The sequence below is a fragment of the Phyllobates terribilis genome, unplaced genomic scaffold (assembly GCF_046119375.1).
Source record: "Phyllobates terribilis strain yellow unplaced genomic scaffold, ASM4611937v1 Scaffold_259__1_contigs__length_2703414, whole genome shotgun sequence".
NCBI lineage: Eukaryota > Metazoa > Chordata > Amphibia > Anura > Dendrobatidae > Phyllobates > Phyllobates terribilis.
In genome coordinates, this window is record NW_027363019.1 from 885,174 (window position 1) to 903,508 (window position 18,335).

The window sequence follows — 18,335 nt, forward strand, 5'->3', positions numbered from 1 at the left end:
ATGTTTTTTCTTTTTCAACCCTTTTGGATATGTGCTTTGGGTCATTGTCTTGCTGGAGGACCCATGATCTTTGACTCAAACCAAATTTTCTTTCACTGGGTAGGACATTTCTGTTAGAACCCTCCTGTTTGTTTTTTCCATCTTGTGTTTTGCGGTCATGTGACCATCTGCCTTTATATTCCAGCTCCGCCCTTGTGGCTGTGCTGGACTTCAGTGTTTGACTGTTTCTCTAGCCTGGTGCTTCGGTGCGTTTCTCTATCAAGTTCGCTTGGTCCTCTGGGACCTCTAGTACATTTTTGTCAGTTTGTCTTTTTGTGTTCTGCAACAACTTCTCTGTTTAGGAGGTGTCCCATTTTTGTCCCAGTCCTTAGTTCTTTTAGGGACCCCTCCCTTTATTCTATAGGTCTTCGTTCTGACTAGCCGAGGACTAAGGCAGGTCTGTTCACTAGGAACAGGCTGCCTGCTACATCGTAGGGATTCAGCTTAGTCTTACTGTAGGGACAGCTTTCCCCTATCTTTGCTTAGTACTTGTTGCAGATCATAACAATTTCGCTCTAAAACCTCTTGATAATTCTTAGATTTCATGATTCCTGTGATATGGTCAAGGCCTCCAGTACCAGATGCTGCAATGCAACCCCACAGTATTGTGGATCCTCCACTATGCTTAAGTGTTGGTAAGGTTTTCTTTCCTTATATCAAAAGAATCTAGTCAGCACTCCGTACAGCTGGGGTGGTGCACGTGGAAAACAGTGTTTCTGGGAAAAGCAAATCCCGGCACTCACATGTTGATGATTAATTTGTTTATTCCACAACTCACATTGTGAGTTGTGGAATAAACAAATTAATCATTAACACATGAGTGCCGGGATTTTCTTTCCTTATATAACCTTCATTGCGTCGTCTGTAAACAAACTGTTGCTTTGCATTGTCAAAAAGCTCTATTTTTGTTTAATCTGTCCACAGAACATTTTCCCAGAAGGATTGAGGCTTGTCAAAGTACTCTTTGGCAAAGATCAGTCGTTCCTTTTTATGTCTTTTATTCAGCAATGGTTTCTTCCTTGGCCTTCGCCCATAAAGCTCTGCTTGGTTTAGTGTGCGGCGTATGGTACTTGTTTTAACCATGACCCCAGACTATTCCAGGTTGGCCTTCAGGTATTTGGATGTTTGACGTGATGGTTTTTTTCCACTATTTCCACCAATCTTTGAAGACCTCTTTTGCCAATTTTCCTCTTTCCAGGGAGGTTCTTGATGGTTCCATGCTTGGCAAACTTATTAATGACATTGCGCACTGTTGAAACTGGGATACCAAGGTTTTTGGAGATGGCCTTCTACCCTTTGGAAGTCTTGTGTTTGCTAATAGCAGTTCTGATGTCCTCAGGCAGCTCCTTTGTCTTCACCATTGCGACAAAGGAACGGGGCCTACCATGTGGCTTTTTAAAACACTGAAGTCATCATTCATTGGCTAATTCTTGTCACATGGGCACTGACAATCAAAGGAGAATCTCTTTTGTGATTTACCACAGGTGAGTCAAAATGTGTTTCCATACTAAATTAAGGTAAAGGTGGAAATACCAGTGACACAGAAAGCTTCAGATTTTTCTATTTTTCCCTCCCATTGGTTTTTGTTTTAAATTATCATTTGCTCTTTTGTATTTAACATGAGTCTCTATACAAAAAACTGTTTCACTTTATTCATTTTTTTCAGGAGATATTCCACATTATGTACTTAAAGCGCACCTGTCAGCAGGATTGTGCTTAGTAAACTACATAGACTGTCAGGTAGGCGACATTACACTGATTAAAATGATACCTTTTTTGATGAAATCCGTCCTGTGGTTCTTGTGTAATCTTTACTTTCAGTTTGGAGATAATGATATGCTCGTGCTCCAGGGCGACCTGTGGGGGGCACTCTATCTGGTGCTCTGATTACATATTCACCTGTATGCTCTTATGGCAGCTCACTGTGCCTTCACTGACCTGCCTCCTATTTTACCTAGCCACGCACTACTAGATGCATTATGTAAAATAGGAGGCAGGTCAGTGAACGATAAGTGAGCTGTCATAAGAGCATACAGATGAATATGTAAGCAGAAACCCAGATAGAGCGCCCCCCATAGGCTGCACCGGAGCACGAGCATATCATTATCTCCAAACTGAAAGTAAAGATTACACAAGAACCACAAGACGGATTTCATCAACCAAGGTGTCATATTAATCAGTGTAATGTCGCCCTCCTGACAGTGTATGTAGTTTACTGAGCACAATCCTGCTGACAGGTGCCAATAACGATTAGCAGGAATGTATCGCAAATGATGTTGTCCTCTATTTTCATCTTCTCCTTTTATTGTAAAGACGCCGGCAGGACGAGATCCCTCCAGCTGATCCAGTGTTCATCACTCCTTCTCCTGAATGACCCCCCGAGGATGGACGAGGACGAGACCACCAGAAGATTATTACACTTCACCCTGGAGATCATCTCCCTGCTGAGCGGAGAGGTAACTCCTCTACATTTCTATCAGCTTTATTGTGTTATGTAACAAGTCCGACATCGGGAAGAGGAAATCCAGAAGAGGAAGAGAAGGATTCTTTACTGTAAGAGCAGTGATTGTGTGCAGCTCTCTGCCAGGAGGAGTTGTCATGGGGATTCCCTATAAGAGCTGTAGAGGGGCCTGGATGTCTGTCCTGAGTGTAATAATATTCCAGGTTATGGCCCCAGATTACTGGAGACGGTTATTGATCCCGGGATTTTTACTGATTGTCAGATCTGGAGTCGGGAAGGAATTCTTCTCCCTAAGTGTCTCTCTCCATACACAGGATTACACAATAGTGAGGAAGACACCGGGGGAGGGTGTGACTCCCATCATCCATCTCCAGGAGTCAGGAGGGCGGAGCCCGGACCCCATAACACAGCCTCCCCCGCACCTCCCGATACATGAGAGAAGGAAGAAGAAGAAGATCCTAGTGCTCAGCAACAAGATGATTGAGCTGCTGAGCGGAGAGGTGACTGCTGGGACATTATACAGGACAGCACTGGAGGATTCTGGGTGATGAGCGGAGAGGTGACTGCTGGGACATTATACAGGATGGCACTGGATGATTCTGGGTGATGACTGGAGAGGTGACTGCTGGGACATTATACAGGACAGCACTGGAGGATTCTGGGTGATGAGCGGAGAGGTGACTGCTGGGACATTATACAGGACAGCACTGGAGGATTCTGGGTGATGACGGTGTCGTTGTTGTCAGGTTCCTATAAGGTGTCAGGACGTCGCTGTCTATCTCTCCATGGAGGAGTGGGAGTATCTAGAAGGACACCAGGATCGGTACCAGGAGGTGATGATGGAGGAGCTCCGGCCTCTGACATCACCAGGTGAGAGGAGACTCTTGTTGGCTCCGGTGGATGTGATGACATCTCTCGGCCTCGTCCTATAATAGATGATTTTTCTCCAGACTTGCTCTGGTTTTCTCTACATTTTCTCACAGCTTTCATTCCCTGATTATTCTCTTCTGATCTGTGAGTCGCGGTTTCTCCGCTGTCGTCTTCATCAGTCTTGAGTCTTCGTCCTCGGCGGCTTCTTTCAGAATCTTTCACCTTCCTTAGAGCATCGGTCACATTTTGTCTGCAGATGTCCCAGCGCTTCTGTCCCTTCTCTCCTATGGTATTTTTCTGTACCGGAGTCTGAACGTTACTCAGCATAGTCGGGGTTAATTTACTGTTGATTTTCCTCCTAATCTGCTGTCGCTCGTCCATACCTCTGAATCTGTGCCGGCTCAATGTCGTCATCAGTCGTGGTCGGGCTTCTTGCTTTTTGGGTTTTGTTTCTCAGCATTTATTGGGCGGTAAGAACGACGTCGCTGCCATTTTCCAGGTCAGTACAGTTACAGCAATTCCAAACTTGTCGGGTTTATTTTTTAGAATATATTTTATAGGTTAAATATTCAGAACTGTTCCTGACACCCATCACTTTATCTTCCGTTATCGGAGCTGTGTGAGGGCTTCTCTTTTTGAATGGCCGCTGACCTTTTTGTTGGTGACTTTTTTGATCGTTGTTTTTTCATTGCCTTTTTGGGGAGGTGTTTTTGATGTGTTTTTTTCTTTTGACGTTTACCGTGTGAGATAAAACCTGATTTGAAACTGCCAAATAATATATATATATATATATACAGTACAGACCAAAAGTTTGGACAGACCTCATTTAAAGATTTTTCTGTATTTTCATGACTTTGAAAATTGTACATTCACACTGAAGGCATCAAAACTATGAATTAACACATGTGGAATTATATACTTAACAAAAAAGTGTGAAACAACTGAAAATATGTCTTATATTCTAGGTTCTTCAAAGTAGCCACCTTTTGCTTTGATGACTGCTTTGCACACTCTTGGCTTTCTCTTGATGAGCTTCAAGAGGTAGTCACTGGAAATGGTTTTCACTTCACAGGTGTGCCCTGTTAGGTTTAATAAGTGGGAATTCTTGCCTTATAAATGGGGTTGGGACCATCAATTGTGTTGTGCAGAAGTCAGATGGATACACAGCTGATAGTCCTACTGAATAGACTGTTAGCTGCTTTTTTCTTGCCATAATACAAATTCTAAGTAAAGAAAAACGAGTGGCCATCATTACTTTAAGAAATGAAGGTCAGTCAGTGCGAAAAATTGGGCAAACTTTGAAAGTGTCCCCAAGTGCAGTTGCAAAAACCATCAAGCGCTACAAAGAAACTGGCTCACATGAGGACCGCCCCAGGAAAGGAAGACCAAGAGTCACCTCTGCTTCTGAGGATAAGTTTATCCGAGTCACCAGCCTCAGAAATCGCAGGTTAACAGCAGCTCAGATTAGAGACCAGGTCAATGCCACACAGAGTTCTAGCCGCAGACACATCTCTTCAACAACTGTTAAGAGGAGACTTTGCGCAGCAGGCCTTCATGGTAAAATAGCTGCTAGGAAACCACTGCTAAGGACAGGCAACAAGCAGAAGAGACTTGTTTGGGCTAAAGAACACAAGGAATGGACATTAGACCTGTGGAAATCTGTGCTTTGGTCTGATGAGTCCAAATCTGAGATCTTTGGTTCCAACCACCGTGTCTTTGTGCGACGCAGAAAAGGTGAACGGATGGACTCTACATGCCTGGTTCCCACCGTGAAGCATGGAGGAGGAGGTGTGATGGTGTGGGGGTGCTTTGCTGCTGACACTGTTGGGGATTTATTCAAAATTGAAGGCATACTGAACCAGCATGGCTACCACAGCATCTTGCAGCGGCATGCTATTCCATCCGGTTTGCGTTTAGTTGGACCATCATTTATTTTTCAACAGGACAATGACCCCCAAACACACCTCCAGGCTGTGTAAGGGCTATTTGACCAAGAAGGAGAGTGATGGGGTGCTACGCCAGATGACCTGGCCTCCACAGTCACCAGACCTGAACCCAATCGAGATGGTTTGGGGTGAGCTGGACCGCAGAGTCAAGGCAAAAGGGCCAACAAGTGCTAAGCATCTCTGGGAACTCCTTCAAGATTGTTGGAAGACCATTTCCGGTGACTACCTCTTGAAGCTCATCAAGAGAATGCCAAGAGTGTGCAAAGCAGTTGTCGTCACTGCATTCTGGGTCTTCTGTCCTTTGGATTACGATATCGGAGAGAATGAGACACAGGACAGGATGTTTGTGTCTAAACATGCTCTAAACTTTTTTACAAAACACAGGGTTAATATACACCCTGAAGGCAGGAAACGGATTTGCCATATATGGTTCGATTATACAGTTTAGCTGAACAAGCGAGAAAGCTAGTTTCTGTATGCTTTAAAATATTTAATTAGACGTATCTGGCTAGCAAGGCCACGTTATCTTCTTGCAAGAACACATTATTGCTACAAGAAGAAACATCTGGCCAGGGAGGACACGCTATTGATACAAGAAGGAACATTTCAACTGGTGTTGTTTTCACCTAAAATAACTGTCAGACTTATATAGCATAGATGGGGTCTTTGAACTTGAGGGGCCTCATCTTCTGCTATAACACAGTCATCAAAGCAAAAGGTGGCTACTTTGAAGAACCTAGAATATAAGACATATTTTCAGTTGTTTCACACTTTTTGTTAAGTATATAATTCCACATGTGGTAATTCATAGTTTTGATGCCTTCAGTGTGAATGTACAATTTTCATAGTCATGAAAATACTGAAAAATCTTTAAATGAGAAGGTGTGTCCAAACTTTTGGTCTGTACTGTATATATATATATATAGATATATTATATATATATATATATTATATATTTTTTTTATTTATTTTTTTTTTTTTATACAAAAACATTTGTTCTAATTTTGGGAGACAAAGCAAAAATAATAAGGACTTCAATCTGAGATCCTGGTCTGGTGATAATAATAAGTGTAAGTCTCCCTTAAAGGGATGTTTGTTCAGAAGAATATGTATTATGGAGCTTTTCTGTGGAATCTGACCAGACAATCTCTCCTTGGCTCCCCGTGTGCATCAGTAAGCGCCCATGACCCCGGTGCCGGCTCTCTAGTTGTCCTTTCTACACATTGATAGGTACTAACCGCTGTGTACCGGGTGCTCCCCACAACACCGTCCTTCCGGGTTCTGTGACTTCATCCGTCAGCCGTACATGTGCCCTTTTTTCCTCCTTTAGAGACAAACGCAGAACTTGCTGCCTATTTAAATGTTTATACCAAGGCGGATGTTGAGATTTATCTCTATTTAGAGAAGAAAAACACGGTAACCCGTCTTTTAATAGAACGGATGGCTCTCTCCTCTTAGTGGTCCCAGAGGATCCTGTCCAGGAGGGAGGCCGTGTCCTCATGGTGACATCATGAGCTCTCAAAAAACAATCACTGGTAAATGGTCACCATCCTTCCCCCAATCTCCATAAAGTGAATTAGGAGAGAAGAAACCATTGGATGGAAATGTGGAGCTTTCTCCAGCTCCTCTGTGGTTCCATCCCTGGTGGAGACGAGACTTGGAGAAGTTGTGTTTTTTAGTACGGTTCCTTCATCTGACTGACGAGGGTCTTCTCTGTCCCTCTCCTCAGGGTCCTCATCCTCCGAGTGCAGAGCATTAGGTTTTGGCCTCGCTGATTATCACTTCATACTTGAGGCCCACAATGTGCTGGGTCCTTGGTACCAGTGGTGAGGACCACAACAATGTAATTTATTCCCTGATACATAAACATAGAATTACCGGTTCTGAGAGACGAATCTAATATATATAGACAGATACACGGCAGGTCATGTATTCAGTCTCTGTGTCTCCACAGATGGATCCAGGAGGAGAAATCCACCAGAGAGATGTCCCCGTCCTCTGTATCCCCAGGACTGTCCAGAGGAGAATCACAACATCCCGGAGGATCATCAGGTAGATGACACTGAAGTCCCCACAATATCTGACCATGACGTGATGGGATTTGAGCTCATCTTACATTGTTCTTTTTAGGGTGAAGATCTGATTGATATTAAGGTTGAGGTTATACATGGAGTACAAGAGGCGACCGCAATATGGGCCGATCAGCAGGGTGAGGAGGGGAGACTGTCATGTCGGTTCTGTGGTCACCTACTACTGCTTCCATCATTGCATGACACAATCTACAGTGGCATGTAAACATTTGGGCACCCCTGGTCAAAATTACTGTTATTGTGACCAGTTGAAGATGAAATGATCTCTAAAAGACCTAAAGTTAAAAATGACACATTTCCTTTGTATTACTCTTGGAGATTTGTGTGCTCAGATAACTTTGACCAATGATTCAGACCTTACTTAGCCTGTTAGGGTTAGGGCTCGTTCACTATCATCGTTAGGAAAGGCCAGTGTTATAAAAACCCAGCCTACTCTAACAATGTGCCAAAAAAACAGCAGCCATGGCTTCTTCTAATACGCTGTCTAGCACTCTGAAAATGGTGGAGGCCCACAAAGCAGGAGAAGGCTATGAGCTAAGCGTTTTCAAGTTGCCCTTTCCTCGGTTCAAAATGTAATAAAGAAATGGCAGTTAACAGAAACAGTGGAGGTCAAGATAAGGTCTGGAAGACCAAGCAAATTTTCGGTAGGATTGCTAGAGAGGCAAATCAGAACCCCCGCCTGACTGCAAAAGACCGTCAGAAAGATTTAGCAGACTCTGGAGTTGTGGTACATTGTTGTACTCTTCAGAGACACCTGCACAAATATGGCCTTCATGGAAGAGTCATCAGAAGAAAACCTCTCCTGCGACCTCACCATGAAATTCAGCGTCAGAAGTATGTAAAAGTACATCTAAGAAGGTCTGATGCATTTTGGAAACAAGTCTTGTGGACCGATGAGGTTAAAATAGAGCAATGATCAAAGTTGTGTGGAGAAAAAAGTGCACAGAATTTTAGGAAAAGAACATCTCGCCAACCATTAAGCATGGTGGTGGATCAATCATGCTTTGGGGTTGTGTTGCAGCCAATGGCACAGGGAACGGGTAGAGGGAAGAATGGATTCCATGAAATTTCAGCAAATTCTTGATGCAAACATAACACCATCTGCAAAAAAGCTGGAGGTGAAAAGAGGATGGCAAATGATAATGATACTAAACACACGTCAAAAGGCGCAAGCTGAAGGTTTTACAATGGCCCTCATAGTCCCCTGATTTGAACATCATTGAAAATCTGTGGCTAGACCTCAAAATAGCAGAGGATGCAAGACGACCCAAGAATCTCACAGAACTGGAAGAATTCTCCAAAGAAGAATGAATGAAAATCCCTCAAATAAGAATTGAAAGACTATTGTCTGGCTACAAAAAGCATTTACAAGCTGTGATACTTTCAAAAGGGGGCGCTACTAGCTACTAACCTTGCCGGGTGCCAAAACTTTTGCATTTGCCCATTTTCCCTTATTGAATTTTTTTTTTAAATGTAAAAGATGAAAATATATATAATTTATTATTTATTGTTTTGCCTAAAATACAAAGGAAATGTCATCTGTAACTTTAGGCCGTTTAGAGATTATTTCATCTTCAACTTAACTGTTCGCAATAACAGTAATTTTGACCATTGGTGCCCAAACTTTTACATGTCACTGTATTCTGTCACTGTGTGTTTCCTACAGATGGATTCATAGAAAGAAATCCACCAGAGAGATGTCCCCGTCCTCTGTATCCCCAGGACTGTCCAGAGGAGAATCACAACATCCCGGAGAGTCATCAGGTAGACGGTGCTGAGCCCTGTACCGGATCTGTATATGGGGGAACATTTCTGATCGAGGTCATAGATGTCACAGATTTTGGTGGTTTCTTGTATTGTGCTGATTGTTACATCTGATATATCAGGAGGAAGATCCAACTAAGAATAAAGTGAAGGACGAGACAGAAGAAGAAGCGATGACGAGGAGGGATCAGCCGTGTGTGAGTGACGGGAAGGAGGAGATTCCTGTAGATGTTTCCACAGGTGTGTAATAATGACCGGCGTGTGATGATGATGATGACTGGCATGTGTCTATGATTAGCGGCGTGTGATGATGATGACTGGCGTATGACGATGATGATTGGCATGTGACTATGATTAGCGGCGTGTGATGATGATGACTGGCGTGTGATGATGATGATGATTGGCATGTGACTATGATTAGTGACGTGTGATGATGATGACTGGCGTATGATGATGATGATTGGCATGTGACTATGATTAGCGGCGTGTGATGATGATGATTGGCGTATGATGATGATGATTGGCATGTGACTATGATTAGCGGCGTGTGATAATGATGTCTGGCGTATGACGATGATGATTGGCATGTGACTATGATTAGTGGTGTGTGATGATGATGACTGGCGTATGACGATGATGATTGGCATGTGACTATGATTAGCGGCGTGTGATGATGATGACTGGTTTATGACGATGATGATTGGCATGTGACTATCATTAGTGGCGTGTGATGATGATGACTGGCGTATGACGATGATGATTGGCATGTGACTATGATTAGCGGCGTGTGATGATGATGACTGGCGTATGATGATGATTGGCATGTGACTATGATTAGTGACGTGTGATGATGATTGGCGTATGACGATGATGATTGGCATGTGACTATGATTAGCGGCGTGTGATGATGATGACTGGCGTATGATGATGATGATTGGCATGTGACTATGATTAGTGACGTGTGATGATTGGCGTATGACGATGATGATTGGCATGTGACTGATTAGCGGCGTGTGATGATGATGACTGGCGTATGATGATGATGATGATTGGCATGTGACTATGATTAGCGGCGTGTGATGATGATGACTGGCGTATGACGATGATGATTGGCATGTGACTATGATTAGTGACGTGTGATGATGATGACTGGCGTATGATGATGATGATTGGCATGTGACTATGATTAGTGACGTGTGATGATGATTGGCGTATGACGATGATGATTGGCATGTGACTATGATTAGTGGCGTGTGATGATGATGACTGGCGTATGATGATGATGATTGGCATGTGACTATGATTAGTGACGTGTGATGATGATTGGCGTATGACGATGATGATTGGCATGTGATTATGATTAGCGGCGTGTGATGATGATGACTGGCGTATGATGATGATGATTGGCATGTGACTATGATTAGTGACGTGTGATGATGATTGGCGTATGACGATGATGATTGGCATGTGACTATGATTAGTGGCGTGTGATGATGATGACTGGCGTATGATGATGATGATTGGCATGTGACTATGATTAGTGACGTGTGATGATGATTGGCGTATGACGATGATGATTGGCATGTGACTATGATTAGCGGCGTGTGATGATGATGACTGGCGTATGATGATGATGATTGGCATGTGACTATGATTAGTGACGTGTGATGATGATGACTGGCGTATGACGATGATGATTGGCATGTGACTATGATTAGTGGCGTGTGATGATGATGACTGGCGTATGACGATGATGATTGGCATGTGACTATGATTAGCGGCGTGTGATGATGATGACTGGCGTATGACGATGATGATTGGCATGTCACTATGATTAGCGGCGCCTGACGATGACCGGTGTGTGATATTGTATGAAGTCTCCGGTGCAGTGAAGCTTTATCCGCCGTCCACATCACAGCAGAAGCGTCCGGTGATGGCGCGGCTGCTCCTGTACAGAGTCCGATTGCGCACCGATGAATAACTGGGCCGCCTTCACACCTCTTAATGATTTAATAAGCACATTTTTAATTTTCCTAATTGTGTTTTTTAATATTACTTCCATCTTTTACTTCCATATTATTCTTACACAAGTCTCATGCTGCCATATAAATGACTGAGCTTGCGATTCGGACAGAACCCCGGGGGAAGATTCCGTATAATGAGGCGCTGTGGACGCCGTCTGGCCTATGATCCAGTGATGTCCATCTTTTTCAGCGTGCATAAAAGCGCAGTCGACCAGAGGCTAGACGGAGTCCGGTGTAACTCTGCTGCCTCATTATTCTGAATGGATCCCTCGGGGGTGTCATCTGAATCATGTATTTTGTAGATTTAGATGGAAACCCCGATGTACAGTGGGTACGGAAAGTATTCAGACCCCTTTACATTTTTCACTGTTTGTTTTATTGCAGCTATTCGGTAAGTTCTAAAAAGTTCATTTTTTTTTCTTATTGTAGTACACTCTGCACCCCATCTTCACTGAAAAACAAGAGAAATGCAAACATTTTTGTACATTTATTAAAAAAAACAAAACTGAAATATCACATGGTCATAAGTATTCAGACCCTTTGCTCAGTATTGAGTAAAAAGCCCCTTTTGAGCTAGTACAGCTATGAGTCTTCTTGGGAATGATGCAACAAGTTTTTCACCCCTGGATTTGGGGATCCTCTTCCATTCTTCCTTGCAGATCCTCTCCAGTTCCATCAGGTTGGATGGTGAACGTTGGTGGACAGCCATTTTCAGGTCTCTCCAGAGATGCTCAATTGGGTTTAGGTCAGGGCTCTGGCTGGGCCAGTCAAGAATGGTCACAGAGTTGTTCTGAAGCCACTCCTTTGTCATTTTAGCTGTGTGCTTAGGGTCATTGTCTTGTTGGAAGGTGAACCTTCGGCCAAGTCTGAGATCCACAGCACTCTAGAAGAGGTTTTCATCCAGGATATCTCTGTACTTGGCTGCTTTCATGTTTCCTTCAATTGCAACCAGTCATCCTGTGCCTGCAGCTGAAAAATACCCCCATAGCATGATGCTGCCACCACCATGTTTCACTGTAGGGATTGTATTGGGCAGGTCATGAGCAGTGCCAGGTTTTCTCCACACATACCGCTTAGAATTATCACCAAAAAGTTCTATCTTCGTCTCATCAGTCCAGAGAATCTTATTTCTCATAGTCTGTGAGTCCTTCATGTGTTTTTGAGCAAACTCTATGAGGGGTTTCATATGTCTTGCACTCAGTAGATCCTTCCATCTGGCCACTCTGTCATAAAGGCCCGACTGGTGGAGGGCTGCAGTGATCGTTGACTTTTGTGAGCTTTCTCCCTTCTCCCTACTGCATCGCTGGAGCTCAGCCACAGTAATCTTGGGGTTTTTCTTTACCTCTCCTACCAAGGCTCTTCTACCACGATTGCTCAGTTTGGCTGGACGGCCAGGTCTAGGAAGACTCCTGGTGGTCCCAAACTTCTTCCATTTAAGGATTATGAAGGCCACTGTGCTCTTAGGAACTTTGAGTAATGCCGAAATTCTTTTGAAACCTTGGGCAGATCTGTGCCTTGTCACAATTCTGTCTCTGAGCTCCTTGGGCAGTTCCTTTGAGCTCATGATTCTCATTTGGTCTCACATGCACTGTGAGCGGTGACGTCTTATATAGACAGGTGTGTGCCTTTCAAAATCAAGTCCTATAAGTTTAATTAAACACAGCTGGACTCCAATGAAGGAGTAGAACCATCTCACGGAGGATCACAAGGAAATGGACAAGGAAATATGAGTGTCTGAGCGAAGGATTTGAATACTTATGACCATGTGATATTTCAGTTTTTATTTTTTAATAAATTTGCAAAATTGTCTGCATTTCTGCTTTTTTTCAGTCAAGATGGGGTGCAGAGTGTACTTTAATGAGAAAAATAAATGAACTTTTTAGAATTTACTGCAATGAAACAAAGAGTGAAAAATGTAAAGGGGTCTGAATACTTCCCGTACCCACTGTAAGTGTTCAGCGTACAGCACAGGATAAATATGATCCAAAATGTTCTGTACCCCAAAATGCCACCATTAAGAGCTTCTACTCAACCCACAAAAAAAAGTCCCCACTCAGGTTCATCTGTAAACAGTAATATAGGGGGTGTCCATATCACTGGTAGCACAAAGGCTCTGGAAAAGTGACTTGGCTCCCACTTAAAGAAATCCAGTGACATCTGCACTCCCAAATCCAAATGCCCCCTCCTCCTGAGCCCCACCGTGTGCAGTTAGCATCCACATGTTTGGCATTACTGTAGCGAGGAGAGACAATTTATTTCTCCAGAAGGCACTAGCTGGGAATCATGTACTGGGCGCTACAACGTAAGGGCACTGCAATGTACCGGACACTACAATGTACTGGCCACTATAATGAAATATTTGCATTTTCACTTTGCAACATCCATTACTGCTCGTTTCTGGAAATCACCCATGGAGTCAGATTCATCACTACACCTGTAGATACATTTCCATAGGGGTGTAATTTCCAAACTGTTGTTCCTTACGGGGGAATTCTGCTCTTCTGACGCTTAGGGGCTCTGTATATGGAGTCTGCAAACTGTTCTACTAAAGTTTGTTCTCCAAGAGTCAAATATTGCTCCTTCCCTCCCGAGTCTCGCCATGTGGCTAAGCAGTACAGTACAGACACATATGGGGTATCGCGCCGTTCAGCAGAAATTGTATAACAAATTATGTGGTCATTTTTACCCATTTTCCCTTGTGAAAATGTAAAATCTGGGGCTAAAATAACATTATAGTGGTAAAAATGTAAAAAAAATTTTTCTTCACCGTTCAATTGTATAACATTTTGTGCATCACAATTACCTTGTATTCATTGGGAAAGTGCGCGGTGGATGCTGGGTGTGACGCGTGGGGAAACCCCACCCACAGCCCGGCATCCACCGCGGGGATCGCATCACCGAGTCACGCCTCACTTGACGTGACATCAGGGGAAGGAAGAGCCGGCTGCAGCCGGGGGTCGCGTGATGCCGGTGAGTGGCCAGCGATAGCGCCGCTCACAGCCAATAAAGACAAAGCTAGGTAATTAGAAAAAATCTTCTCTCAACGGGTTAATTACATTGGGGGCATTTTTAATAGTAGTGGACAACTTCTTTAATTGCATGGACACTTTTCTATACTGAGGGCAAGATAAGGAGCTTGAGAGAGTGAAATGGCACTGGAGGTCCATTAAGGGAACCTGTCATCAGTAATTACCACTTAAAGAGCTATTTGCTATCTAATCTCTGCCACCCCTGACTTGTGCCAATGTCACCAGTTTATAAGTGTCATTCACTTTACCCGTCATTGTGTTAATGTTATGGCATGTAGTTGTCTTCCTTATTCCCGGTACTTTCACTGACGAGGGTCTTCATTGTGAGATCCAGAAAATACATTCAGAAATCTCTTTTGTGTTGAAGAAAAAAACACATCTAATTTATCTTTCATCCTAATAGGAAATCCTTGTGAGAATAACGGTTCATCACTAAATTGTAAAAAAGAAGATCTCATGAAGCAGTCTAATGGAGAAAACCTCATCACCCTTCCTGCACCTCCTGGACTTCACAGCACTTCACTTTCTTATAATCCTCCTAATCATGAGGAATCATCTCCTGAGCAATCTCACATTATTACCAAAAGTCCAGGAGGCAAAGTAGATTCAAGATTTCAGTGTGACAAGAAATTTACAAAAAGCTCAGATTTTTTAACACACAGAAAACACAAAGGAAAAAAGCCATACTCCTGTTCAGAATGTGGGAAATGCTTTACATATAAATCACAATTTGTTATACATGAGAGAATTCACACAGGAGAGAAGCCGTATTCATGTTCAGAATGCTGGAAATCTTTTATGTGTAAATCAAATCTTTCTGCTCATAAGAGAATTCATACAGGAGAAAAGCCATTTTCTTGTTCAGAATGTGGGAAATGTTTCAAAAGTAAATCAGAGCTTGTTATACATCAAAGAATTCACACCGGGGAGAAACCGTTTTCATGTTTACAATGTGGAAAATGCTTTACAGGTAAATCACAGCTTGTTACTCATCAGAGAACTCACACAGGAGAGAAGCCGTATTCATGTTCAGAATGTGGGAAATGCTTTACAAAAAAAAATTATCTTGTGCAGCATGAGAGAAGTCACACAGGAGAGAAGCCGTATTCATGTTCAGAATGTGGGAAGTCTTTTATGCGTAAATCAACTCTTGCTGCACATAACAGAATTCATACAGGAGAAAAGCCATTTTCTTGTTCAGAATGTGGGAAATGTTTTATATATAAATCAGAGCTTGTTAAACATCAAAGAAATCACACCGGGGAGAAACCGTTTTCATGTTTACAATGTGGGAAATGCTTTACAAAAAAAAATTATCTTGTGCAGCATGAGAGAAGTCACACAGCAGAGAAGCCGTATTCATGTTCAGAATGTGGGAAATCTTTTATGCGTAAATCAATTCTTGCTGCACATGAGAGAATTCACACAGGAGAGAAGCCGTATTCATGTTCAGAATGTGGGAAATCTTTTATACATAAATCATACCTTGTAAAACATGAGAGAAGTCATATGGGAAAGAAAGTGTAATTATGTTCACTGTGTTTTATAAAGTTTAATAAACATTGTTCAGCATAAATGAGTACACCCCCTTTGATGAGTAAGATTTTATTTAATAGCTCACTGAACACAAGATCAATTTCTACAATTTTGCCAACACTAAGTTTCATAGAACATTTTTTTGTAATCAAAACATGAAAGTAAGGGTAATAATATAACTCTCATTACAAAATCTTCAGTTTTACTCAAATTAGTTGATGCAAAAATGAGTACACCCCACATCAAAAGCTACTACATCTATTATTTTGTATGGCCTCCATAATTTTAAAGGACGGCACCAAGTTTTCTAGGCCTGGAATGAACAAGTTAGTGACAATACTACATCTATCTTTTTTCTCTTTTTCAATAACGAGCTCTTAGAGCCTGGATGCTGGATGGAGCGATGACAACTTGTCTCTTCAGAATCCCCCATAGGTGTTTGGTTGGGTTCAGATCAGGAGACACTTGGCCACAAAATCACTGTCACCCTGTTCTTCAGAAATGTAACAGTGGCCTACCAAGGGAACAGAGTGATGGCAGCATCTTTTCTGTCACTACAGAGCAGAACATCTGTGAATTCACGATACCATCAATGAAATGTAGCTCCTCATGCAGCCGCACATAAGGACACGGCCACCACCAGGTCTCACTGTAGACACCATGCATTCTCATTGTATTCCTCACCTCTTCAATGTTATACAGTTTTGAAGCCATCAGTTCCAAAAAAAACCTTTATCTTGGTCTCATCACTCCAGAGTATAAAGTCCCAGGAGTCTTCATATGTTTCCGCATGTGTCCTGGCAGATTGTAGGGCGGCTTTTTTGTGCATGGGATTTAGGAGAGGCTTTCTATGTGGACAACACCCATGTCTGCCATTCCTCTATAGAAAACATTGTCTGCTTTCAGCTCATCTCTCAATGCTTGGTGAGATCCATGGGAAGTGCTCGGAGGGAAAATCACAGTTGGGAAGGAATGGACAGGACAAAGAAAGTTACTGATAATCCAGCACTTGTTTTCCAGTGTGAATAAAACCAAAAACTTTTATTGAAAAATCCAAATTAAAATCATAGAAACATTAAAAAACAGATAGGAGCAAAACATCTCTGCGTTTCTACCTGGTATTTGTGTTCAGTTCTTCTTCATGACATAATAAATCACCAGTAACCGGCTTCTTATACACATCATAGTGTCTAATGCACAGCAGAGACCCCCAGACCCAAATGGACATGTGTGCAAGTATGTCTACATTACCCCTATGGTCACATATGCTGTGAGCGGATATTATCAGGGTGGGAAGGTCCTCGGTTATTGGGCCCTTCCCAGCCTAAAAATACCAGCCCTCAGCCGCCTCAGAAATGGCGCACCAATTCAGGTGCTTTGCACGGCTCTTCACGATGGCCCTGGTGCGGTGGCAATCGGTGTAATGGTGGTTAGGGTTGATGACAGCTGTGATTTGTCAAAAAACACAGCTGTCTTCATGCCCTCAGGTTAGTAATGGAGAGGGAAAGGAAAGAGATCCCGGCACTCACCTGTAGTCAATCATTTATTCCACATCCACAGATCTGCAAAACGTTTCAGCTCCTCCAGAGCTTTTGTCAATTGTGGCCAATCACATAGAAATACAACATTTATATAGAAAAAAAACAAGGAAATGACATCACAATGAAATAAAAATGAAGAAAACTACAAACATTCATATAATCATATTAGTCTCATTATATAAAATATACACTGCTCAAAAAAATAAAGGGAACACTTACACAACAGAATATAACTCCAAGTAAGTCAAACTTCTGTGAAATCAAACTGTCCACTTAGGAAGCAACACTGATTGACAATCAATTTCACATGCTGTTGTGCAAATGGAATAGACAATAGATGGAAATTATTGGCAATTATCAAGATACACTCAATAAAGGAGTAGTTTTGTAGGTGGGGACCACAGACCACATCTCAGTACCAATGCTTTCTGGCTGATGTTTTGGTCACTTTTGAATGTTGGTTGGGCTTTCACACTCGTGGTAGCATGAGACGGACTCTACAACCCACAGAAGTTGTTTAGGTAGTGCAGCTCATCCAGGATGGCACATCAATGCAAGCTGTGGCAAGAAGGTTTGCTGTGTCTGTCAGCGTAGTGTCCAGAGGCTGGAGGCGCTACCAGGAGACAGGCCAGTACACCAGGAGACGTGGAGGGGGCCGTAGGAGGGCAACAACCCAGCAGCAGGACCGCTACCTCCGCCTTTGTGCAAGGAGGAACAGGAGGAGCACTGCCAGAGCCCTGCAAAATGACCTCCAGCAGGCCACAAATGTGCATGTGTCTGCACAAACGGTTAGAAACCGACTCCATGAGGGTGGTATGAGGGCACGACGTCCACAGATGGGGGTTGTGCTCACAGCCCAACACCGTGCAGGGCGCTTGGCATTTGCCACAGAACACCAGGATTGGCAAAGTCGCCACTGGCGCCCTGTGCTCTTCACAGATGAAAGCAGGTTCACACTGAGCACATGTGACAGACGTGACAGAGTCTGGAGACGCCATGGAGAGCGATCTGCAGCCTGCAACATCCTTCAGCATG

The 18,335-nt window shown here is 43.0% G+C and overlaps 2 protein-coding genes across 2 annotated transcripts in view; both read left to right on the top strand.

The window, feature by feature from the left end:
* The first annotated feature begins 2,309 nt into the window (after positions 1-2,309).
* Positions 2,310-7,459, top strand: LOC141219288 (gastrula zinc finger protein XlCGF66.1-like). Its single transcript, XM_073666060.1, has 5 exons — positions 2,310-2,495; positions 2,815-3,000; positions 3,247-3,370; positions 3,788-3,869; positions 7,447-7,459. The coding sequence occupies exons 1-5, from the start codon at positions 2,310-2,312 to the stop codon at positions 7,457-7,459; spliced, it is 591 nt and encodes a 196-aa protein (XP_073522161.1).
* Positions 7,460-14,644: 7,185 nt separating this feature from the next.
* LOC141219289 (uncharacterized) overlaps positions 14,645-18,335 on the top strand; it is a 37,790-nt gene continuing 34,099 nt past the window's right edge. The window contains exon 1 of the mRNA XM_073666061.1: positions 14,645-15,744. Coding sequence (XP_073522162.1) covers positions 14,680-15,744 — 1,065 coding nt within the window. The 5' untranslated portion in view covers positions 14,645-14,679. The remainder of the gene's footprint in view (positions 15,745-18,335) is intronic.

Coding starts and splice junctions, on each gene's coding strand:
- LOC141219288 (XM_073666060.1), top strand. CDS start 2,310: ATGATGTTGTCCTCTATTTTCATCTTCTCCTTTTATTGTAAAGACGCC. Junction 2,496..2,814: donor TCTCCCTGCTGAGCGGAGAG/GTAACTCCTCTA, acceptor CTCCATACACAG/GATTACACAATAGTGAGGAA. Junction 3,001..3,246: donor TTGAGCTGCTGAGCGGAGAG/GTGACTGCTGGG, acceptor CGTTGTTGTCAG/GTTCCTATAAGGTGTCAGGA.